This window comes from Leucoraja erinacea, unplaced genomic scaffold (genome assembly GCF_028641065.1).
Source record: "Leucoraja erinacea ecotype New England unplaced genomic scaffold, Leri_hhj_1 Leri_1241S, whole genome shotgun sequence".
NCBI classification, from domain to species: Eukaryota; Metazoa; Chordata; class Chondrichthyes; order Rajiformes; family Rajidae; genus Leucoraja; species Leucoraja erinaceus.
Genome location: NW_026575497.1, coordinates 9,114 through 34,739, shown reverse-complemented (window position 1 = coordinate 34,739; position 25,626 = coordinate 9,114). Strand labels below are relative to the sequence as shown.

Genomic DNA, 25,626 nt, shown 5'->3' with positions numbered 1-25,626 from the left:
CATTGTAGTAAGCAAAGGCCGGCGGATTGTCCGCGGTCATGTCCGTCATAGTTGAGTTGTGGAATAGCTCTGGGCAACGGGCAGATGAGATTTGTCGACCTCATTTCAGCCAACATCAGCCTCCCCCCCCCCATTTACACCCCAGAGGGTGGCATTGAAACAGGCCTCTCGGCCCATCCATCCCCCTCCCCCCCTGACAATCGCACCAACACTAATCCCATTTTTTCGGCACTGAGTCAAGATTTCAATCCCACTCCGGGGAGAATCATCCTTACAGTTATTTTAAGTGTCTACCTTGCACCCATAACCTCTGGTCTTCCACACCAGTAGGCCATGGGGAAGAAAACAAGCCAATGACTCCACTTTGTGACAAGGGTGGCTAAATTCTGCATCTGTCCAATACATCTAAACATGTTCGAGATGTTTGGTTGGCAACCGCTCTGCCAAAGACCGCAAAAGACTGCAGAGGGCGGTGGATGTAGCCCAGTCCATCACACAGACCAACCTCCCACCCTCTGCCAGAATTTTGCCCCGCCCCCCCCCCCCCTTTGTACTCTCTCATGTGCGGTCACCTAATGTGTGGAGACCATGGGAAACATAAAAACGTAGTTCCTCATCTGCAGCTGTACCTCGCCCTAATCGATGGCGTCTTCCTCAAATATTGGCACATGGCATTGGGGGTTCAGTATTAATGTGGATAGAGAACTGGCTGGCAGACAGGAAGCAAAGAGTAGGAGTAAACGGGTCCTTTTCACAATGGCAGGCAGTGACTAGTGGGGTACCGCAAGGCTCAGTACTGGGACCCCAGCTATTTACAACATATATTAATGATCTGGATGAGGGAATTGAAGGCAATATCTCCAAGTTTGCGGATGACACTAAGCTGGGGGGCAGTGTTAGGTGTGAGGAGGATGCTAGGAGACTGCAAGGTGACTTGGATAGGCTGGGTGAGTGGGCAAATGTTTGGCAGATGCAGTATAATGTGGATAAATGTGAGGTTATCCATTTTGGTGGCAAAAACGGGAAAGCAGATTATTATCTAAATGGTGGCCGATTGGGAAAGGGGGAGATGCAGCGAGACCTGGGTGTCATGGTAAACCAGTCATTGAAGGTAGGCATGCAGGTGCAGCAGGCAGTAAAGAAAGCGAATGGTATGTTGGCTTTCATAGCAAGAGGATTTGAGTATAGGAGCAGGGAGGTTCTACTGCAGTTGTACAGGGTCTTGGTGAGACCACACCTGGAGTATTGCGTGCAGTTTTGGTCTCCAAATCTGAGGAAGGACATTATTGCCATAGAGGGAGTGCAGAGAAGGTTCACCAGACTGATTCCTGGGATGTCAGGACTGTCTTATGAAGAAAGACTGGGTAGACGTGGTTTATACTCTCTAGAATTTAGGAGATTGAGAGGGGATCTTATAGAAACTTACAAAATTCTTAAGGGGTTGGACAGGCTAGATACAGGAAGATTGTTCCCGATGTTGGGGAAGTCCAGGACAAGGGGTCACAGGTCCTGCACCTAATTTCTATGTTTCTATGTTTCTATATTCATCGTGTGTTCTGTTGTGAAGAAACATTGAAACATAGAAAATAGGTGCAGGAGTAGGCCATTCGGCCCTTCGAGCCTGCGCCGCCATTCAATATGATCATGGCTGATCATCCAACTCAGTATCCTGTACCTGCCTTCTCTCCATACCCCCTGATCCCTTTAGCCACAAGGGCCACATCTAACTCCCTCTTAAATATAGCCAATGAACTGTGTGGCCTCAACTACCTTATGTGGTAGAGAATTCCACAGATTCACCACTCTCTGTGTGAAAAATGTTTTTCTCATCTCGGTCCTAAAAGACTCACCCCCTTATCCTTAAACTGTGTGTGTGTGGCCCCTTGTCCTGGACTTCCCCAACATCGGGAACAATCTTCCTGCATCTAGCCTGTCCAACCCCTTAAGAATTTTGTAAGTTTGTATAAAGTATCTTTACTCAGAGAGTGGTAGCTGTGTGGAATGAGCTTCCAGTGAAGGTGGTGGAGGCAGGTTCGTTTTTATCATTTAAAAATAAATTGGATAGTTATATGGATGGGAAGGGAATGGAGGGTTATGGTCTGAGCGCAGGTATATGGGACTAGGGGAGATTATGTGTTCGGCACGGACTAGAAGGGTCGAGATGGCCTGTTTCCGTGCTGTAATTGTTATATGGTTATATGGTTATATGGTATAAGATCCCCCCTCAATCTTCTAGATTCTAGCGAGTACAAGCCGAGTCTATCCAGTCTTTCTTCATATGAAAGTCCTGACCAGTACTTTAAACCCGCTTGCAGAACCGCCACATGAATCATCCACACATGGTACCTCAGCAGTCGGGACGGACGTGTCACGTGGTAAACGGGCTGTGGGTGGGGGGCAGATTTTTACCACGATGAGTTTTTCTGATCAATGTCATTCATTCCAGAATCTTGCAGCGCGGAGACTGGCACTGACGCATCGTGTGTGTCCCCCTCCCTTCCCCTCCCCCCCACACCATGATCAGACTAATACTAACCCGCAGATTAATCGATCCATATCCCGATCAACTCAACCCAGATTCGCCCCCTCTCCCTGCACCCCGGGGTGAAGGAGGGGACATACACAGGCTGATCACCCGCCCCTTTTGCACTCCACCGACTTGTGTTGTAATTGAAATCTACACAAAGGTCTTGTCCCTCGTTCTCTGTCTCCTCCATGGAAAAGCAATTTCACGCCACTACAGACCACTGTCCTGTACCTTTGACACCCACCATCATGAATGCTTGGAGAGGCGTGTTGTGTCTGGCACAGTCTACCAAGCAGCAATAATCCACCTGGACAGGAGGTCTCCAAATCTGAGGAAGGACATTATTGCCATAGAGGGAGTGCAGAGAAGGTTCACCAGACTGATTCCTGGGATGGCAGGTCTGTCTTATGAAGAAAGACTGGATAGACTCGGCTTGTACTCTCTAGAATTTAGGAGATTGAGAGGGGATCTTATAGAAACTTACAAAATTCTTAAGGGGTTGGACAGGCTAGATGCAGGAAGATTGTTCCCGATGTTGGGGAAGTCCAGGACAAGGGGTCACAGCTTAAGGATAAGGGGGAAATCCTTTAAAACCGAGATGAGGAGAACTTTTTTCACACAGAGAGTGGTGAATCTCTGGAACTCTCTGCCACAGAGGGTAGTTGAGGCCAGTTCATTGGCTATATTTAAGAGGGAGTTAGATGTGGCCCTTGTGGCCAAGGGGATCAGAGGGTAGGGAGAGAAGGCAGGTACGGGATACTGAGTTGGATGATCAGCCATGATCATATTAAATGACGGTGCAGGCTCGAAGGGCCGAATGGCCTCTACTCCTGCACCTAATTTCTATGTTTCTATGTTTCTACAAGGCAGACTCCTATTTAGCCAAGGTACACAAAAATGCTGGAGAAACTCAGCGGGTGCGGCAGCATCGATGTGGAGCGAAGGAAATAGGTAAGGTTTCGGGCCGAAACCCTTCTTCAGACTGATAGGGGGTAGCGGGGATAAGGAAGGAAAAAGGAGGAGGAGGAGCCCGAGGGCTGAGGAAGGGGAGGAGACAGCAAGGGCTAACAGAATTGTGAGAATTCAATGTTCATGCCCCCAGGATGCAGACTCCCCAAGCGGAATATGAGGCGCTGTTCCTCCAATCTCCGGTGTTGTTCACTCTGGCCATGGAGGAGACGCAGGAGAGAGGGGTCAGACGGGGGATGGGAGGGGGAGTTGAAGTGCTGAGCCACCTATTTAGCCAATCTGTCTTTTTTTGCGTTCAATACCATTATTGCAAACTAGCTCATGGTCAAACACGTGGCACTTGGAGTCAGCTGCGCCAGCTGCATGTGGATCATCGACTTTCCGTTCTACAGACCACAAACAATGTTCTCCAACATAAATGTGATATTTGACTTTCAATAATATCTTCTATCCATCTCCCTCATCCTCCGCTCTTTGGAGTTTAGTGGAATCCAGGGGCAGCGCTTGGTAGTCCTTCTCCAGGGATGTCATGTGGTCCCGCGCGTCCTGGAACTCCCCTTCCTCCAGACCCTGTCCCACGTACCATTAGGCAAAGGCCCGCTTGGCGTACATCTTGAAGACTAGGCGGGTCTATCTCCCTAATGCAGAGACTATCCTCAGTAAGTTGTATGGTGGTGTACCGGATGAGCTACTGTATACAGCGCCGGAGACCCGGTTTCATAGAAACATAGAAACATAGAAATAAGGTGCAGGAGTAGGCCATTCGGCCCTTCGAGCCTGCACCGCCATTCAATATGATCACGGCTGATCATCCAACTCAGTATCCCGTACCTGCCTTCTCTCCATGCCCCCTGATCCCTTTAGCCACAAGGGCTCCCTCTTAAATATAGCCAATGAACTGGCCTCAACTACCCTCTGTGGCAGAGAGTTCCAGAGATTCACCACTCTCTGTGTGAAAAAAGTTCTTCTCATCTCGGTTTTAAAGGATTTCCCCTTTATCCTTAAGCTGTGGCCCCGTGTCCTGGACTTCCCCAACATCGGGAACAATCTTCCTGCATCTAGCCTGTCCAACCTTTCCACCCTTAAGAATTTTGTAAGTTTCTATAAGATCCCCTCTCAATCTCCTAAATTCTAGAGAGTATAAAACCAAGTCTATCCAGTCTTTCTTCATAAGACAGTCCTGACATCCCAGGAATCAGTCTGGTGAACCTTCTCTGCACTCCCTCTATGACAATAATGTCCTTCCTCAGATTTGGAGACCAAAACTGTACGCAATACTCCAGGTGTGGTCTCACCAAGACCCTGTACAACTGCAGTAGAACCTCCCTGCTCCTATACTCAAATCCTTTTGCAATGAAAGCTAACATACCATTCGCTTTCTTTACTGCCTGCTGCACCTGCATGCCTACCTTCAATGACTGGTGTACCATGACACCCAGGTCTCGCTGCATCTCCCCCTTTCCCAATCTGCCACCATTTAGATAATAGTCTGCTTTCCCGTTTTTCCCGTTTCAATCCCGACTGTGGAAGCTTGTCTGTACGAAATTTGTTCTCCGACCAATCTTTCTGTCTCCGACCACATTTGATCTCTGTACCACCCACTCCCCTCACATCAGTCTGAAGATCGGTCCCGACCCGAAACGTAACGGCCCTGTCCCACTTAGGAAACATGAACGGAAACCTCTGGAGACTTTGCGCCCCACACAAGGTTTCCGTGCGGTTCCCGGAGGTTGCAGGTGGTTGCCGGCCGTTGCAGGTAGTGGAAGCAGGTAGGGGGACTGACACAAAACCTCCGGGAACCGCACGGAAACCTTGGGTGGGGCGCAAAGTCTCCAGAGGTTTCCGTTCTGGTTTCCTAAGTGGGACAGGGGCATAATCCATTTCTTCTCTCCAGATGCTGCCTGTCCCGCTGAGTTATTGTGTTTGTGTAACCCACGTCTTTGAAGTGTGGGAGGAAACCAAATATCTCGGGAGGGGGGGAGTGAGGGCCGGTTGGCCTGGATTTGATGTCCACTGAGCGGAGAAGGTTGAGGGGGAGGTGGACAAAATTCTGGCAGAGGGTGGGAGGTTGGTCTGTGTGATGGACTGGGCTACATCCACCGCCCTCTGCAGTCTTTTGCGGTCTTTGGCAGAGCGGGTGCCAACCCAACATCTCGAACATGTATTGGACAGATGCAGAATTTAGCCACCCTTTTCACAAAGTAGAGGCATTGGCTCGTTTTCTTCCCCATGGCCTACTGGTGTGGAAGACCAGAGGTTATGGGTGGAAGATGGACATTTAAAATAACTGTAAGGATGATTCTCCCAGGAGTGGGATTGAAATCTTGACTCAGTGTCGAACGAATGGGATTAGTGTTGGTGCGATTGTCAGGGGGGGAGGGGGATGGATGGGCCGAGAGGCCTGTTTTAATGCCACCCTCTGGGGTGTAAATGGGGGAGGGGGGGGTTGGTGGCTGATGTTGGCTGAAATGAGGTCGACAAATCTCATCTGCCCGTTGCCCAGGGCTATTCCACAACTCAACTATGACGGACATGACCGCGGACAATCCGCCGGCCTTTGCTTACTACAATGTCTCCGGGCAACCGCGGGTCAATTGTCCCGGCGAGGCCAATCCGAGGCGTGTGTTGGTGAGCGGGGCCGAGGTATAAGTAGGGCGAGTGGCGACATCCGCCATCGACCGCCCGGGACAACAGAGAGAGAGGATGGTGAGCCCACGTGACAGAACCCCCAGCGACTCCGCGTTCCATCGAGCCGGGCATCTGATTGGTGGGAGGAGATGGATACATATCCCTCACCAATCACCTTTCACGTCCGGTTCTATCTGTCGCGCCGGATGTTCCATTCGCACCTTGGGCGGAGGTGTCTCTAACCGAGATGACATCCAAGTAGAACAAGGACACATTAGTTCCTCATCCGCAGCAGTACCTCGCCCCTATCGATGGCGTCTTCCACAAATATTCATCGTGTGTTTTGTTGTTTAGAGACATAGAAACATAGACAATAGGTGCAGGAGTAGAGGCCATTCATCCCTTCGAGCCTGCACCGCCATTCAAGAGTGGTGAATCTCTGGAACTCTCTGCCACAGAAGGTAGTTGAGGCCACAGTTCATTGGCTATATTTAAGAGGGAGTTAGATGTGGCCCTTGTGGCTAAAGGGATCAGGGGGTATGGAGAGAAGGCAGGTACGGGATACTGAGTTGGATGATCAGCCATGATCATATTGAATGGCGAATGGTGCAGGCTCGAAGGGCCGAATGGCCTACTCCTGCACCTAATTTCTATGTTTCTATGTTTCTATATGATCATGGCTGAGCATCCAACTCAGTATCCCATCCCTGCCTTCTCTCCATACCCTCTGATCCATTTAGCCACAAGGGCCACATCTAACTCCCTCTTAAATATAGCCATGGACTGTGTGGCCTCAACTACCTTCTGTGGCAGAGAATTCCACAGATTCACCACTCTCTGTGTGAAAAATGTTTTCCTCATCTCGGTCCTAAAAGATTTCCCCCTTATCCTTAAACTGTGTGACCCCTTGTTCAGGACTTCCCCAACATCGGGAACAATCTTCCTGCATCTATCCTGTCCAACCCTTTAAGAACTTTGTATGTTTCTATCAGATCCTGCCTCAATCCTCTAAATTCTAGCGAGTACAAGCCGAGTCTATGCAGTCTTTCTTCATATGAAAGTCCCGGGAATCAGTCTGGTGAACCTTCTCTGTACTCCCTCTCTGGCAAGAATGTATTTCCTCAGATTAGGAGAATAAAACTGTACGCAATACTCCAGGTGTGGTCTCACCAAGACCCTGTACAACTGCAGTAGAACCTCCCTGCTCCTATACTCAAATCCTTTTGCTATGAATGCTAACATACCATTCGCTTTTAACGTGTGCATTTATTGGCGGACGGGGTGTGGAGGGAAATATCTACAGAACTACATTTGGGAAGGGATAGGTGATCCGTCATCTGTTACGGCCTCAGTCCCTCTGGTGTCAATAATCTGTCATTGTAAATAGTATCTTCTTGTATTTCTCCTCCCCTCCAGCGTGAGTGTATCTCAGTCCACATCGGCCAGGCCGGGTGCCAGATTGGCAACGCTTGCTGGGAGCTGTATTGCCTGGAGCACGGGATCCAGCCGGATGGACAGATGCCCAGCGACAAGACCATCGGAGGCGGAGACGATTCGTTCAACACCTTCTTCAGCGAGACGGGGGCGGGCAAGCACGTCCCGCGGGCCGTGTTCATCGACCTGGAGCCCACGGTGATCGGTAAGGTGGCAGGGCGAAGAGTACTGATATGTTCTGCATTACCCCAATCCATGCCCTGACATGTGGGGAGGGTGCATGTTATGTGGCGCAGGTTAATTTTCCATTCCTGCTCCTCTTCCCCTGCAGATGAGGTGCGGACCGGCACCTACCGCCAGCTCTTCCACCCCGAGCAGCTCATCACCGGCAAGGAGGACGCGGCCAATAACTACGCCCGGGGCCACTGCTCCATCGGCAAGGAGATCGTGGACCTGGTGCTGGATCGCATCCGGAAAGTGGTAGGTGGATTTGCAATAGAGCTTCCGGAATTTCTCCCTCAATACATCACTTCCAGTCGCGACTCCCTGTCTCAGGAACTAGTCTGACTGTGTAAAGACAAAACCCTCCACTCTCTGTGTGTGCAAAAACCACTCCCGCATATCGCCTTTAAATTATCGCCCTTTCACTAATGCCCTCTCGTCTTTGACAGTTCCACCCTGGGGAAATGGTTCTGACTATCTAACATATCTATGCCTCACATGCTTGTACATACCTCTTCAAGAGTCAAGAGTCAAGAGTGTTTTATTGTCATAGAGGGAATACAGAGAAGGTTCACCAGACTGATTCCTGGGATGGCAGGACTTCCATATGACGAAAGACTGGATAGACTCGGCTTGTACACGCTAGAATTTACAATATTGAGGGGGGATCTTATAGAAACTTACAAAATTCTTAAGGGGTTGGACATGCTAGATGCAGGAAGATTATTCCCGATGTTGGGGAAGTCCAGAACTAGGGATCACAGTTTAAGGAAAAGAAGGAAGTCTTTTAGGACCGTGATGAGATAAACATTTTACACACAGGGAGTGGTGAATCTGTGGAATTATCTGCCACAGAAGTTAGTTGAGGCCACAGTTCATTGGCTATATTTAAGAGGGAGATAGATGTGGCCCTTGTGGCTAAAGGGATCAGGGGGTATGGAGAGAAGGCAGGGATAGGATACTGAATTGGATGATCAGCCGTGATCATATTGAATGGCGGTGCAGGCTCGAAGGGCCGAATGGCCTCTACTCCTGCACATATTTTCTATGTTTCTATCTATGTTTCTATATGTCCCCGGATGGGACAATGAAACTCTTACTTGCTGCAGCACAACAGAATATGTGAATATGTAAACTTAGTATTCCTTATACGTTCCAGAGAAAACAATCCAAATGTGTTCACCCTATCCGCAGAGCTAATACCAGGCGACAATCTGCTAAACCTGTTCTGAGCCGCCACAGCCGATCCGCAGTGGAACAACCAAACCTGCACATGTTACTCCAAATGCGGCCTAACTAAAGCTGGATTACTTTATTGACAATTCAACCACCAGTTAAGCTGCGGCGCCTTTGCTGTTGCCAGTCAGAGCCCGGTTACACATCAGACTTTCGGGAGACATGTGGCCACATCTATGGGGAGGAGCAGTTAAGGCAGATGTGGGACAAATACAGGTAGAAACATAGAAACATAGAAATTACGTGCAGGAGTAGAGGCCATTCGGCCCTTCGAGCCTGCACCGCCATTCAACATGATCATGGCTGATCATCCAACTCAGTACCCCGTACCTGCCTTCTCTCCATACCCCCTGATCCCCTTAGCCACAAGGGCCACATCTAACTCCCTCATAAATATAGCCAATGAACTGGCCTCAACTACCCTCTGTGGCAGAGAGTTCCAGAGATTCACCCACTCTCTGTGTGAAAAAAAGTTCTTCTCATCTCGGTTTTAAAGGATTTCCCCCTTATCCTTAAGCTGTGACCCCCTTGTCCTGGACTTCCCTAACATCGGGAACAATCTTCCTGCATCTAGCCTGTCCAACCCCTTAAGAATTTTGTAAGTTTCTATAAGATCCCCTCTCAATCTCCTAAATTCTAGAGAGTATAAACCAAGTCTATCCAGTCTTTCTTCATAAGACAGTCCTGACATCCCAGGAATCAGTCTGGTGAACCGTCTCTGCACTCCCTCTATGGCAATAATGTCCTTCCTCAGATTTGGAGACCAAAACTGTACGCAATACTCCAGGTGTGGTCTCACCAAGACCCTGTACAACTGCAGTAGAACCTCCCTGCTCCTATACTCAAATCCTTTTGCAATGGAAGCTAACATACCATTCGCTGTCTTTACTGCCTGCTGCACCTGCATGCCTACCTTCAATGACTGGTGTACCATGACACCCAGGTCTCGCTGCATCTCCCCCTTTCCCAATCGGCCACCATCGGGTAAATGGGTCGGGCCACAAATGCTGCCCGGAATGGACTGTACGTGGTGGGTGCAAGTTCCCCAATAGGCAATGACGCTCAGTAGCCCTTGTGGCATCTTAGGCAGCCGGAGAACTCAGTACCGTCATATCCCGTCACTTTTACAATGGTTTCTGCTTTCCTTCCCCTAGGCCGATCTGTGCACCGGACTCCAGGGGTTCCTGATCTTCCACAGTTTCGGCGGCGGCACCGGCTCGGGCTTCACCTCCCTCCTCATGGAGAGACTCTCCGTGGACTACGGCAAGAAATCCAAGCTGGAGTTTTCCATCTACCCGGCGCCGCAGATCTCCACCGCCGTGGTCGAGCCCTACAACGCGGTGCTGGTCACCCACTGCACCCTGGAGCACTCCGACTGCGCCTTCATGGTGGACAACGAGGCCATTTACGATGTGTGTCGGCGGAACCTGGATATCGAGCGCCCCACCTACACCAACCTCAACCGCCTGTTGGCGCAGATCGTGTCGTCCATCACCGCCTCGCTGCGCTTCGACGGCGCCCTCAACGTGGACCTGACTGAGTTCCAGACCAACCTGGTCCCCTACCCGCGCATCCACTTCCCCCTCGTCAACTTCGCGCCCCTCATCTCGGCCGAGAAGGCTTACCATGAACAAATGTCTGTCGCCGAGATCACCAACGCCTGCTTCGAGCCGGCCAACCAGATGGTGAAGTGTGATCCTCGCCAGGGCAAGTACATGGCGTGTTGCATGTTGTACCGCGGGGACGTGGTCCCCAAGGACGTCAACGCCTCCATCGCCACCATCAAGTCCAAGCGCTCCATCCAGTTTGTGGACTGGTGCCCGACCGGGTTCAAGGTGAGTGGAGGGGTTGGGATCAGATGACCCCATGGGAGGAGAGGACATTGATTACGGAAAACCGGTAACACACGAACAGGGTGGATAGACGCCCTCCCGTTATTGTCCACAAATGAACAGAGAACCTCCCTTCCGCCCTGTTGTACGCTCTCTACTCAACTCCCCAACCCATCCTTGTTGCAGCAATGCAAATATTCCCTGGAACATTTTCCCACCTCAATCCTTGAGTCGAGGCATCAATAGTGGGGTTGCACGTAAGGTCACTGGGTCATAGGGCTTGACGCCCGGAGCCGCTCAATCCATCTGGAGGACATCCGTAACTTCCGGTATATGTTATTGATGCAAGAAACGCGTACTTTCCTACCTGTTAAAAACCGCCAAAATGTTGAATTTCGGCGCTGGAAAAAATTGTGGCAGTCGGGGTAAGTGTGAGGGACATGTGCCCAACTTTAGAATTCCAAACGTGAAGCGAAATGAAGGTAAAGAGAAGCGAGAGCTGAAGGGACAACAACAGCTAAAGTGCGTGGTAAACATTGGCCGTGCAGATATCGGAATTGAAAATATTGGGAATTATTCGCGTTTGCTCACTGCATTTCATCAACAGTAAGGCATTATTTGTATTATTTCTTGATTCCTTTGGTATCTAAAAATTCTCAGAAGTGATAAACCTGGCTGTAAATTTTTCTTCAAATGCGTTTTCATTTTGTATGTATAAAACCCAATTGGGAACCATGGGCGATTAAAAAAAATTACAGCCAGATTTATCACTTCCGAAACTTTTTAGATGCCAAAGGAATCTAGAAAAAACACACAAATAATGCCTTAGTTGATGAAATGCAGTGAGCAAACGGCCAATGTTCGCCAAGCAATCTGGCTGTTGTTGTCCCTTAAGCTCTCGCTTCTATCTACCGTCATTTCTCCTCACTTTTGGAATTCTGAAGTAGGCTAAATGTCTCTCACGCTTATCCCGATTTCCATAATTATTTACAGCGCAAAAATTGACAATTTCAGCGGGTTTTAACGGGCCCGCTACGCTGGAACCAATGGTAAGTGCCTACCTGCAGTTCATCGCGTGTACTCTAGTTGGCGTAGCGTGGCAACAGTATGGGCCGTGACCCGACTGCCGTGAAACCTCCCTATAGCACAGGTTAGGCACAGTCCTGAAGGTGGCGATATGGAGTGAGTAGAGGGAGGGAGGAATTGGTGGGATTGTTAGGGGCCGGAGACGGAAGTGATCCAATGGGCAGAATTGCCTTAATTTATCAACAAATCCTACAGATAGAATATTGCAGGAAACGTTCCACTTTTGGTGGTTAAGGAAGGAAAGGGTTAGGGTTAGGGTTAATGTTAGGGTTGGGGTTAGGGTTAGGGTTGGGGTTAGGGTTAGGGTTAGGGTTAGGGTTAGGGTTAGGGTTAGGGTTAGGGTTGGGGTTAGGGTTAGGGTTAGGGTTAGGGTTAGGGTTAGGGTTAGGGTTAGGGTTAGGGTTAGGGGTTAGGGTTAGGGTTAGGGTTAGGGTCACTTCCTAATTGCAAGACTCCCGTCTTACAGCGCCGCACTGCGGGAGAACAAAGCGTTGCCTTTGTCCCGCTGCAGGGGGTTTTCAGAGAGAACAGGCTTGAACTAACTCACGGGTTTCGCATTGCGCCCATGAATTGAATTTCAACGTTTGCTCTGTCCATTCCCCGCAGGTGGGCATCAACTACCAGCCCCCGACCGTGGTGCCGGGGGGTGACCTGGCCAAGGTGCAACGCGCCCTCTGCATGCTGAGCAACACCACCGCCATCTCCATGGCCTGGACCCGCCTCAACCTGAAGTTCGACAAGATGTACGCCAAGCGGGCCTTTGTCCACTGGTACGTGGGAGAGGGGCTGGAGGAAGGGGAGTTCCAGGACGCGCGGGAGGACATGGCGTCGCTGGAGAAGGACTACCAAGAGGTGGCCCTGGACTCCGCCGATCTCGAGAGAGCAGCAGAGGAAGAATAGACGATATTATTGAAAGTTAAACATTGAATCAAATGAGATATTTTACGTTACAGAATACATAACATTTTAGTAAATAATTTAACAAATATAACATTCCACTTTAGCACTATAAGTCTGAAAATAAATTATTTTGAAAAAGCATTTGTGATTGTGTCTGCTTAGAGTCCTTGTTGATTGGGAGGAAAATTAAATGAGAGGTTTAAGCAGGAACAACGGGATAGGTCATAGCTGGAGGTGTTGGCCTTGTTGCGACTGGATTATAGGTCCCCAAATAGTCAATGGGAATTAGAGGAACATATATGCTGTTGCAACAGTTGTCCCATGGGGTTTAAACTGTCCCAATGTACACTAGGACTGCCACAGTGCCAACTGGTTAGATGTTTTGGAGCTTGTCGTATATGTTCAGGAAGCTTTTCCCGGGCAATATATTGGGGGCCCTACATGGGAGAGGGAAAAGGCTAATCTTTTTGCCGGCGGTCGTGAAATGTACCAACGTAGATTATATCTCTCCGGTCTGATCAGATTTCTAGTTCAGTTTGGAGATACAGCGCGGAACCGGCCCTTCGCCCCGCCGAGTGGAGAGTCTTGGACTAGAGGCCATTAATGCATTCGAAAAGGCGGGTTGATTCTGGATAGGCCGTGTGGCTTTGTGCGTGCGAGGGCGTGTCTCACTAATCTTGGGCACTCTATCTGAGGAAGTATTGTGATAGTCCACAGGAGGTTTACAAGAATGATCCCAGGAATCACTCATTAAATTCGGCTGTTGATTGCTGCCTTGATGCAGTGAACAGTTTTGGAATTATCAATGAAATGTAGACCTTCTTTTCATTCTCCACAAAGAAATGGGCAGTTCTAAAATCATTTTTGCAACCTCAGTCAAAAGTTCCTAGATGTTTGGCAGATACTAGGTGGAAGACACATGCTAAAGCCACAGAAGCTATTTTGGAAAGTTACAGCGCTATAATAATATTATAATATTATTATAATGATAAATAATTATAATAAATACTTTATTAATCCCCCTTTCAGGGGAAATTCAGGTGTCCTTGCAGCACACTAATAAAAATACAACATAACATTGAAGAAGAAATTTAACATAAAAACATCCCCCCACAACTGTGGGCGAAGGCACAAAGTCCAGTCCCCATCCTCATGTCCACCCGTGGCCTCCACAGTCGCCGCCATGGAGGTCCGATGTTTCAGGCCCTCTCGCCGGGTGATGATGCACCGGCGTCGGGGAACCCTCTCAGCGGCTTGGGATGCCTGGAACGGCCGCTTCCCTACCGGAGACCGCGGCTTACGAAATCGACAGGCCGCGCTGGTCGGAGCTCCACCACTGGCGATCTCGGCGAGAGGTCCCAGGCTCCCGATGTTAAATTTCAGCGCCGCCGCTCCATAGACCCGCAGCTCCGCGATGTTTTTTTCTTGGCGGGTCTTAGTTTAGACCCCCAACTAACACTTTTAACGTACTAAAAATAAAATAAAAGAAGTGAAAAACACGGACAGCTGCCCCCACTCAAAAGATGTAGACACAGAATGCCCTCAGTCATTTGTACTCTGATGTTAGATGTTGCATTTCTTGCAACCGCAAGAAATGCAACACCTGTCCCTTCACCTCCCCCCTCGACTCCATTCAAGGACCCAAGCAATCGTTCCAGGTGCGACAAAGATTCACCTGTACCTCCTCCAACCTCATCTACTGCATCCGCTGCTCTAGGTGTCAGCTGATCTACATCGGGGAGACTAAGCGTAGGTTGGGCGATCGTTTCGCCGAACACCTCCGCTCACAGTCCGCAATAACCAACCTGACCTCCCGGTGGCTCAGCACTTCAACTCCCCCTCCCATTCCCAATCCGACCTCTCTGTCCTGGGTCTCCTCCATTGCCAGAGTGAGCAACAGAGGAAATTGGAGGAACAGCGACTCATATTCCGCCTGGGTTGCTTGCGTCCGGATGGCATGAACGTTGAATTCTCCCAATTATGCTAGCCCTTGCTGTCTCCTCCCCTTCCTTGACCCTCTAGCTGTCTCCTCCCACCCTCCTATCCGCCCGCCCTCGGGCTCCTCCTCCTCCCCTTTTCCTTCCTTCTCCCTCCCCCCACCCCACCGTCAGTCTGAAGAAGGGTTTCGGCCCGAAACGTCGCCTATTTCCTTCACTCCATAGATGCTGCTGCACCCGCTGAGTTTCTCCAGCAATTTTGTGTACTCTGATGTTAGATGTGAAAAGTGATACCAGGCTTCAAGCTAACAACCATTTGCAGAAAATGGAAGAACTGGAATTTGTGTCTATGCTGCATTTTTGGACCCGTCTGCTAGGTCATTTCCACAAGGTCACCAAAAGCCATTCAGAAATCCAAACGGTTATTGAGTACTTGTGCAAGTTTGTACAGTTCACTTCAAGATTTTGTATGCAAAATTAGAGAAGATGTTGATGGGCGTTACCTTCATGGCGGAGATTGACAGGCGAGAGGATCTCAAGGTTTTTTTAAACACTCATAACTTTTTTATTTTTCATCGATGTAAATACCTCGGGGGCTGCTCAGCGGTGGAGGACTGAGAGTAAGGTGGCCAAAAACTGTTATGGTCGCTGGCCAGCAGGAGGCGACAAAATGAGGGAGGGGAGGGGAGGGGAGGGGGGGGGGGGGGGGGGGGGGGGGGGGGGGGTCAGGATTTTATTAAAAAATGTGTACATAAACACGACGAAATTTAATCAGGAGTGGATACTTGGAATGAAAAATGAAATCTCTACCGATGTGGAAAAAATCAGGGCGTTTGTGGGACGGGTGTTGGCGTAGTAACGAATCAAAGGCTGGCAGCCACAAATCAGAAACACACACAGCCACACAGCCAGACATACATTGAGTTTTAAATATAGATAGATAGATATATGAATGTGTGTGTGTGTGTGTGTGTGTGTGTGTGTGTGTGTGTGTGTGTGTGTGTGTGTGTGTGTGTGTGTGTGTGTGTGTGTGTGTGTGTGTGTGTGTGTGTGTGTGTGTGTGTATATATGGTTTTAATAGACCGCACACGGAATTAGGCTCCCTTGAAGTAATATGAGCATTGGCCAATTGATGGCGCAAACTTTTTCGATCCATAGGAACATAGAAAATAGGTGCAGGAGGAGGCCATTCGGCCCTTCGAGCCAGCACCGCCATTCATTGTGATCATGGCTGATCGTCCCCTATCAATAACCCGTGCCTGCCTTCTCCCCATATCCCTTGACTCCACTCGCCCCTAGAGCTCTATCTAACTCTCTCTTAAATCCATCCAGTGACTTGGCCTCCACTGCCCTCTGTGGCAGGGAATTCCACAAATTCACAACTCTCTGGGAGAAAAAGCTTTTTCTCACCTCAGTCTTAAATGACCTCCCCTTTATTCTAAGACAGTGTGTGGCCCCTGGTTCTGGACTCGCCCAACATAGGGAACACTTTTTCCTGCATCTAGCTTGTCCAGCCCTTTTAGAATTGTATATGTTTCTATAAGATCCTTCCCCTCATCATTCTGAAGCCTTGTATTTTCAATCTTTCCGCATATGACAGTCCCGCCATCCCAGGGATCAATCTCGCGATGGTGAGTAAGTCCGCAGCCTCCGCCACTGGAGCCCCAGGTCGTTCCTGCTGGAGGCCGCTCCACGGTGCTCGGCCCCAACGACAACGGAGACTCGACAGAGAGAAGGTCGGGTTCTCCGTACAGGGAAAATATTTTAAAAGTCCCCCCGCCCACCCCCCCCACCACACACACACACACACAGTTTAAAAGAAACACTTTAAACTGCACTCAAACGAGACAAAAAATAACAAAAGACAGACGGATAACAGATTTCATTGATGTGCATTGTGGCACATTTGGGCAGGTATTCAGGGAAAAGTGAACTATGTTTGATATATTCTTAATCTGAGGAAGGACATTATTGCCATAGAGGGAGTGCAGAGACGGTTCACCAGACTGATTCCTGGGATGTCAGGACTGTCTTATGAAGAAAGACTGGATAGACTTGGTTTATACTCTCTAGAATTTAGGAGATTGAGAGGGGATCTTATAGAAACTTACAAAATTCTTAAGGGATTGGACAGGCTAGATGCAGGAAGATTGTTCCAGATGTTGGGGAAGTGCAGGACAACGGGTCACAGCTTAAGGATAAGGGGAAAATCCTTTAAAACCGAGATGAGAAGAACTTTTTTCACACAGAGTGTGTGGTGAATCTCTGGAACTCTCTGCCACAGAGGGTAGTTGAGGCCACAGTTCATTGGCTATATTTAAGAAGGAGTTAGATGTGGCCCGTGTGGCTAAGGGGATCAGGGGGTATGGAGAGAAGGCAGGTACGGGATACTGAGTTGGATGATCAGCCATGATCATATTGAATGGCGGTGCAGGCTCGAAGGGCCGAATGGCCTACTCCTGCACCTAATTTCTATGTTTCTATGTTTCTATGTTTAATGACCTTTGGAGTGCAAGAGAATGTTAGAAACATAGAAACATAGACAATAGGTGCAGGAGTAGAGGCCATTCGGCCCTTCGAGTCTGCACCATTCGCCATTCAATATGATCATGGCTGATCATCCAACTCAGTATCCCGTACCTGCCTTCCCTCCATACCCCCTGATCCCTTTAGCCACAAGGGCCACATCTAACTCCCTCTTCAATATAGCCAATGAACTGTGGCCTCAACTACGTTCTGTGGCAGAGAATTCCACAGATTCACCACTCTCTGTGTGAAAAATATTTTTCTCATCTCATACACAACGTTGAATCTACATGCAATTTACACAACGTGTTCATAGTTAACGCCTGGGTGGCAATGATTTGTCTTCTCTGTGTCTATCTCGCTGTGCAGTAAGCAAGACCTTCACTGTAATTCCCCTGTCCCACTTAGGAAACCTGAACGGAAACCCCTGGGGACTTTGTGCCCCGTCCAAGTTTTCCGTGCGGTTCCCGGAGGTTCCCGGAGGTTTTGGTCAGTCTCCCTACCTGCTTCCACTACCTGCAACCTCCGGCAACCACCGGCAACCTCCGGGAACCGCACGGGTGTGGCGCAAAGTCTCCAGAGTTTGCTAAGTGGGACAGGGGCATGGCTGAACCACGAGGTATTTGTGTAGGTGACATTAAACTCGAGTCGATTTGAACCCCAGGCCCGTTCGTGTTTATCTGTTACAATGGACACTGCTGGAAACTCGCTTTCACATTAATTTATATTCATGATTATATCTGGTTTTACATTCTTAAAACTTTTAACTGCTAAATGTTCTCTAAAATAAAAGGTGACATTTGACTTCAAAATAATATCATCTATTCTTCTCCCTCTTCGTCTGCTGCTCTTTGGAGTTCGGAGGAGTCCAGCGCCACTTCCTGGTAGTCCTTCTCCAGCGACGCCATGTCCTCCCGCGCGTCCTGGAACTCCCCTTCCTCCAGCCCCTCTCCCACGTACCAGTGGACAAAGGCCCGCTTGGCGTACATCTTGTCGAACTTGAGGTCCAGGCGGGTCCAGGCCATGGAGATGGCGGTGGTGTTGCTCAGCATGCAGAGGGCGCGTTGTACCTTGGCTAGGTCGCCCCCCGGGACCACCGTCGGGGGCTGGTAGTTGATGCCCACCTATGGAAAGTGCAGACATTGGATTTCAATTCCTGGACCCCCGTCAACATGGGAGCACGTCCCAACCCGAATGGTATGTTAGCTTTCATTGCAAAATGATTTGAGTCTAGGAGCAGGGAGGTTCTACTGCAGTTGTACAGGGTCTTGGTGAGACCACACCTGGATTATTGCGTACAGTTTTGGTCTCCAAATCTGAGGAAGGACATTATTGCCATAGAGGGAGTGCAGAGACGGTTCACCAGACTGATTCCTGGGATGTCAGGACTGTCTTATGAAGAAAGGCTGGATAGACTTGGTTTATACTCTCTAGAATTTAGGAGATTGAGAGGGGATCTTATAGAAACTTACACAATTCTTAAGGGGTTGGACAGGCTAGATGCAGGAAGATTGTTCCCGATGTTGGGGAAGTCCAGGACAAGGGGTCACCGCTTAAGGATAAGGGGGAAATCCTTTAAAACCGAGATGAGAAGAACTTTTTTCACACAGAGAGTGGTGAATCTGTGGAATTCTCTGCCACAGAAGGTAGTTGAGGCCACACAGTTCATTGGCTATATTTAGGAGGGAGTTAGATGTGGCCCTTGTGGCTAAGGGGATCAGAGGGTATGGAGAGAAGGCAGGTACGGGATACTGAGTTGGATGATCAGCCATGATCATATTGAATGGCGGTGCAGGCTCGAAGGGCCGAATGGCCTACTCCTGCACCTAATTTCTATGTTTCTATGTTTCTAACCCATTCGCCGTGCAAACACCGTGAACTGCAAAGCCTCTGTTGCCCGGGCGAGAGCGCTGCAAAGTGGAACGAGGCTATTTAGTGATGGAACCCAATTCTTCACTTCCGCCCCCTATCAGAAGCTCAATAACCATATATAACCATACAACAATTACAGCACGGAAACAGGCCATCTCGACCCTTCTAGTCCGTGCCGAACACATAATCTCCCCTAGTCCCATATACCTGCGCTCAGACCATAACCCTCCATTCCCTTCCCATCCATATAACTATCCAATTTATTTTTAAATGATAAAAACGAACCTGCCTCCACCACCTTCACTGGAAGCTCATTCCACACAGCTACCACTCTCTGAGTAAAGAAGTTCCCCCTCATGTTACCCCTAAACTTCAGTCCCTTAATTCTCAAGTCATGTCCCCTTGTTTGAATCTTCCCTACTCTCAGTGGGAAAAGCTTTTCCACGTCAACTCTCTATCCCTCTCATCATTTTAAAAACCTCTATCAAGCCCCCCCCTTAACCTTCTGCGCTCCAAAGAATAAAGCCCTAACTTGTTCAACCTTCCTCTGTAACTTAGTTGCTGAAACCCAGGCAACATTCTAGTAAATCTCCTCTGTACTCTCTCTATTTTGTTGACATCCTTCCTATAATTAGGCGACCAAAATTGTACACCATACTCCAGATTTGGCCTCACCAATGCCTTGTACAATTTTAACATTACATCCCAACTTCTATACTCAATGTTTCCTGGAATATTCTCAGTGACTGAGCACCCGGCAGAAAGAGGCACTTCGCCCCACCGTCTCCAAGCACATGGATTCATTCAAATCCACCCACCCCCCTCCACCCCTTGTGCCATCATCAGCACAGGATGTCTCCTGCAAATGTTGGGACCGGTGGGGACATTCCCATGGGATGACTACAATGCGTTGGGGTGTTGAGTAGAGAGGGCGCAGTGGGGAGAGAGGGAGAGGTGCTTGTTCAATTAGTGTCGATGAATACAGGGGCATCTATTTAACATTTTTAGCCGTGTCGTTCACCTGAGGAATCGGACAAACAGAGCCCATCCACTCCTCCACGGTTTTGGCTGAAATCCTTCACTCACCTTGAACCCGGTCGGGCACCAGTCCACGAACTGGATGGAGCGCTTGCTCTTGATGGTGGCGATGGCGGCGTTGACGTCCTTGGGGACCACGTCCCCGCGGTACAACATGCAACACGCCATGTACTTGCCCTGGCGAGGGTCGCACTTCACCATCTGGTTGGCCGGCTCGAAGCAGGCGTTGGTGATTTCGGGGACCGACAATTGCTCGTGGTAAGCCTTCTCGGCCGAGATGAGGGGCGCGTAGGTGGCGAGCGGGAAGTGGACACGTGGGTAGGGGACCAGGTTAGTTTGGAACTCGGTCAGGTCCACGTTGAGGGCGCCGTCGAAGCGCAGCGAGGCGGTAATAGACGACACGATCTGCGCCAACAGGCGGTTGAGGTTGGTGTAGGTGGGGCGCTCGATATCCAGGTTCCGCCGGCACACGTCGTAAATGGCCTCGTTGTCCACCATGAAGGCGCAGTCGGAGTGCTCCAGGGTGCAGTGGGTGACCAGCACCGCGTTGTAGGGCTCGACCACGGCGGTGGAGATCTGCGGCGCCGGGTAGATGGAAAACTCCAGCTTGGATTTCTTACCGTAGTCCACGGAGAGTCTCTCCATGAGGAGGGAGGTGAAGCCCGAGCCGGTGCCGCCGCCGAAACTGTGGAAGATGAGGAACCCCTGGAGTCCGGTGCACTGGTCGGCCTGAAGGAAGGAAACCGGAAAGCATGAATAGAATACCGGATGTGACATTGCAGATGTTCGTTGCCCAACAACCACTGAATATTGGGCGCACAAAGATTGGACTAGAGTGATCGAGGGACATCGTCTATTCAGGCATTTGCACGTAACACCTACAGGCAGAATATTTGGCAGTCTGGGCCCGAACCATTTGCCTAGCGTTCCTCCTGAACATTTCCCATCCAATGTCATAGAAACATAGAAACATAGAAATTAGGTGCAGGAGTAGACCATTCGGCCCTTCGAGCCTGCACCGCCATTCAATATGATCATGGCTGATCATCCAACTCAGTATCCCGTACCTGCCTTCTCTCCATACCCCCTGATCCCCTTAGCCACAAAGGCCACATCTAACTCCCTCTTAAATATAGCCAATGAAGTGGCCTCAACTACCCTCTGTGGCAGAGAGTTCCAGAGATTCACCACTCTCTGCGTGAAAAAAGTTCTTCTCATCTCGGTTTTAAAGGATTTCCCCTTTATCCTTAAGCTGTGACCCCTTGTCCTGGACTTCCCTAACATCGGGAACAATCTTCCTGCATCTAGCCTGTCCAACCCCTTAAGAATTTTGTAAGTTTCTATAAGATCCCCTCTCAATCTTCTAAATTCTAGAGAGTATAAACCAAGTCTATCCAGTCTTTCTTCATAAGACAGTCCTGACATCCCAGGAATCAGTCTGGTGAACCGTCTCTGCACTCCCTCTATGGCAATAATGTCCTTCCTCAGATTTGGAGACCAAAACTGTACGCAATACTCCAGGTGTGGTCTCACCAAGACCCTGTACAACTGCAGTAGAACCTCTCTGCTCCTATACTCAAATCCTTTTGCAATGAAAGCTAACATACCATTCGCTTTCTTTGCTGCCTGCTGGACCTGCATGCCTACCTTCAATGACTGGTGTACCATGACACCCAGGTTTCGCTGCATCTCCCCCTTTCCCAATCGGCCACCATTTAGATGTCATTTCGAAATCACTTTCGAAATTTTGAAAGTTATTCGGCCTCCGACGTGTTACAGCAAGGGAGGCCTACCTGATATTGGGGTTGACGTGTATATAATGTAATATAACTTTGGAAAGGGGATATTTTAGGTACTGTGTGCAGTTCTGGTTGCTCCATTAAAGGAAGGATAGGAAGGTAAAGCCACTGTCCCACTTAGGAAACCTGAACGGAAACTTCTGGAGACTTTGCGCCCCACCCAAGGTTTCTTTGCGGTTCCCGGAGGTTTTTATCAGTTTCCCACCTGCTTCCACTACCTGCAACCTCCGGCAACCACCTGCAACCTCCGGCAACCACCTGCAACCTCCGGCAACCGCACAACAACCTTGGGTGGGGCGCAAAGTCTCCAGAGGGTTCCGTTCAGGTTTCCTAAGTGGGACAGGGGCATGAGAGTGTAGAAGAATTTAGCCGGAAATAAAACGGGATTGGAGGAATTTAGCTCTATGTAGAGTTTGGAAAATCTGGATTGTTTCCTTTCCGGTACGTCGGAGGGCGAGAGGAGGCCATATGCGAGGTGTATTGATAGGGTAGATAGTTAGAAGACTTTTCCCGCGGAGAAAATGAGAAAGGTGACTGGGCATAGCTTTTGTTGAACAAGTTCCCATATTGTGCTTGTAGAAACGTAGAAACGTGGAAACATAGACAATAGGTGCAGGAGTAGAGGCCATTTGGCCCTTCGAGCCTGCACCGCCATTCAATATGATCATGGCCGATCATCCAACTCAGTATCCTGTACCTGCCTTCTCTCCATACCCCCTGATCCCCTTTAGCCAAAAGGGCCACATCTAACTCCCTCTTAAATATAGCCAATGAACTGGCCTCAACTACCTTCCGTGGCAGAGAATTCCACAGATTCACCACTCTCTGTGTGTGAAAATAAAACGTTTTTCTCATCTCGGTCCTAAAAGACTTCCCCCTTATCCTTAAACTGTGTGTGTGTGTGACCCATTGTCCTGGACTTTCCCAACATCGGGAACAATCTTCCTGCATCTAGCCTGTCCAACAGCTTAAGAATCTTGTAAGTTTCTATAAGATCCCCGCTCAATCTTCTGAATTCTAGCGAGTACAAGCCGAGTCTATCCAGTCTTTCTTCATATGAAAGTCCTGCCATCCCAGGAATCAGTCTGGTGAACCTTCTCTGTACTCCCTCTAAGGCAAGAATGTCTTTCCTCAGATTAGGAGACCAAAACCGTACGCAATACTCCAGGTGTGGTCTCACCAAGACCCTGTACAACTGCAGTAGAACCTCCCTGCTCCTATACTTAAATCCTTTTGCTATGAATGCTAACATACCATTCGCTTTCTTCACTGCCTGCTGCACCTGCATGCCTACTTTCAATGACTGGTGTACCATGACACCCAGGTCTCGTTGCATCTCCCCTTTTCCTAATCGGCCACCATTTAGATAATAGTCTACTTTCTTGTTTTTGACATAAACACACTCCCGGAAGTGCGGTGGCAATAGAGAAATTCTGGGAAACATTATCGCAAATCCACCTACCACTTTCCGGATGCGATCCAGCACCAGGTCCACGATCTCCTTGCCGATGGAGCAGTGGCCCCGGGCGTAATTATTGGCCGCGTCCTCCTTGCCGGTGATGAGCTGCTCGGGGTGGAAGAGCTGGCGGTAGGTGCCGGTCCGCACCTCATCTGCAGGGGAAGAGGAGCAGGAATGGAAAATTAACCTGCGCCACATAACATGCACCCTCCCCACATGTCAGGGCATGGATTGGGAGAATGCAGAACATATCAGTACTCTTCGCCCTGCCACCTTACCGATCACCGTGGGCTCCAGGTCGATGAACACGGCCCGCGGGACGTGCTTGCCCGCCCCCGTCTCGCTGAAGAAGGTGTTGAACGAATCGTCCGCGCCTCCGATGGTCTTGTCGCTGGGCATCTGTCCATCCGGCTGGATCCCGTGCTCCAGGCAATACAGCTCCCAGCAAGCGTTGCCAATCTGGCACCCGGCCTGGCCGATGTGGATAGAGATACACTCACGCTGGAGATGGGGGGGAAACACGGGATTAGTACCGGATGGGGATAAATCGGTATAGAAACATATAAACATAGAAACATAGAAAATAGATGCAGGAGTAGAGGCCATTCGGCCCTTCGAGCCTGCACCATTCGCCATTCAATATGATCATGGCTGATCATCCAACTCAGTATCCCGTACCTGCCTTCTCTCCATAACCCCTGATCCCTTTAGCCACAAGGGCCACATCTAACTCCCTCTTAAATATAGCCAATGAACTGTGTGGCCTCAACTACCTTCTGTGGCAGAGAGTTCCACTCTCTGTGTGAAAAAAATATGTTTTTTTCATCTCGGTCCTAAAAGACTTCCCTCCTTATCCTTAAACTGTGTGTGACCTCCTTGTTCTGGACTTCCCCAACACCGGGTATAATTTTCCTGCATCCAGCCTGTCCACAACCCCTTAAGGATTTTGTACGTTTCTATAAGATCCCCCCCTCAATCTTCTAAATTCTAGCGAGTACAAGCCGAGTCTATCCAGTCTTTCTTCATATGAAAGTCCTGCCATCACAGGAATCAGTTTAACAGCTGATGATATGAGAGAGTGGATCGGGGCTTAAAGTCATCCGACTAGGTTCGGGCGCATTCAATCCATTCCCTCCTTCTGCCGCTGTCCCACTGGGGAAACCTGAACGGAAACCTCTGGAGACTTTGCGCCCCACCCAAGGTTTCCGTGCGGTTCCCGGAGGTCGCAGGTGGTTGCCGGAGGTTGCAGGTAGTGGAAGCAGGCAGGGAGACTGACGAAAACCTCCGGGAACCTCAAGGAAACCTTGGGTGGGGCGCAAAGTCTCCAGAGGTTTCCGTTCAGGTTTCCTAAGTGGGACAGGGGCATAATAAACGCTACCTGCACACACTCACACTCACACACTCACACCCACCTCCACACACACACACACACACACACTCACACACTCACACTCACACACCACACACACACACACTCACACAGGTTTTCTCACACAGGTTTCCTAAGTGGGACAGGGGGCATGCACGTCACGTGTTAACCGGGCCTGTCTCCATGGAACGCGGCTGTCCACGGAGTTCTACCACGTAGCCTACCATAATGTCCGGTGATCACCGCAGCCTTCGACAATGACTGACTGCCGCCGGCGGTCGCGGTATTTATACCCCCGACAGTATGGGGAGGGGCCCATCGTCTGATTTGCCGGCCGGGAGAATGGTTGCTAGGTGCCATGTAAACAAAGTCAGAGGCGGACTGGAGCTGATTGGCCGCTTTGTCTAAAGGACGGAGTCAGATGTTGTCCGCGATAGATAATGGGTATTGTTGTGTCACACGGTCCCGTCACTGAGTCAGATACCCAAGCACAGGGAATAGACCTATCTATGCCCCTGTCCCACTTAGGAAACCTGAACGGAAAACTCTGGTGACTTTGCGCCCCACCCAATGTTTCCGTGCGGTTTCCGGGCGGTTCCCGGAGGTTTTTGTCAGTCTCCCTACCTGCTTCCACTACCTGCGACCTCCGGCAACCACCTGCAACCTCCGGGAACCGCACGGAAACCTTGGGTGGGGCGCAATGTCTCCAGAGGTTTGCGTTCAGGTTTCCTAAGTGGGACAGGGGGCATTAGTCCCCTCGGGAATGTCCACAAGACCCACTGACTCCTAGTT

The 25,626-nt window shown here is 49.7% G+C and overlaps 2 protein-coding genes across 2 annotated transcripts; one reads left to right on the top strand and one right to left on the bottom strand.

Annotated features, from left to right (window-relative positions):
- The first annotated feature begins 6,163 nt into the window (after positions 1-6,163).
- LOC129715555 (tubulin alpha-1 chain-like) lies at positions 6,164-12,954 on the top strand. Its single transcript, XM_055665426.1, has 5 exons — positions 6,164-6,202; positions 7,541-7,763; positions 7,890-8,038; positions 10,171-10,851; positions 12,541-12,954. Exons 1-5 carry the CDS (start codon positions 6,200-6,202, stop codon positions 12,832-12,834), a joined length of 1,350 nt encoding a protein of 449 aa, XP_055521401.1. The 5' UTR covers positions 6,164-6,199; the 3' UTR covers positions 12,835-12,954.
- Positions 12,955-18,022: 5,068 nt separating this feature from the next.
- Positions 18,023-25,077, bottom strand: LOC129715554 (tubulin alpha-1C chain-like). Its single transcript, XM_055665425.1, has 5 exons — positions 25,059-25,077; positions 23,744-23,966; positions 23,469-23,617; positions 20,256-20,936; positions 18,023-18,421 (listed from the first exon to the last, which is right to left on the bottom strand). The coding sequence occupies exons 1-5, from the start codon at positions 25,059-25,061 to the stop codon at positions 18,119-18,121; spliced, it is 1,359 nt and encodes a 452-aa protein (XP_055521400.1). The 5' UTR covers positions 25,062-25,077; the 3' UTR covers positions 18,023-18,118.
- Between the last annotated feature and the right edge of the window lie 549 nt (positions 25,078-25,626).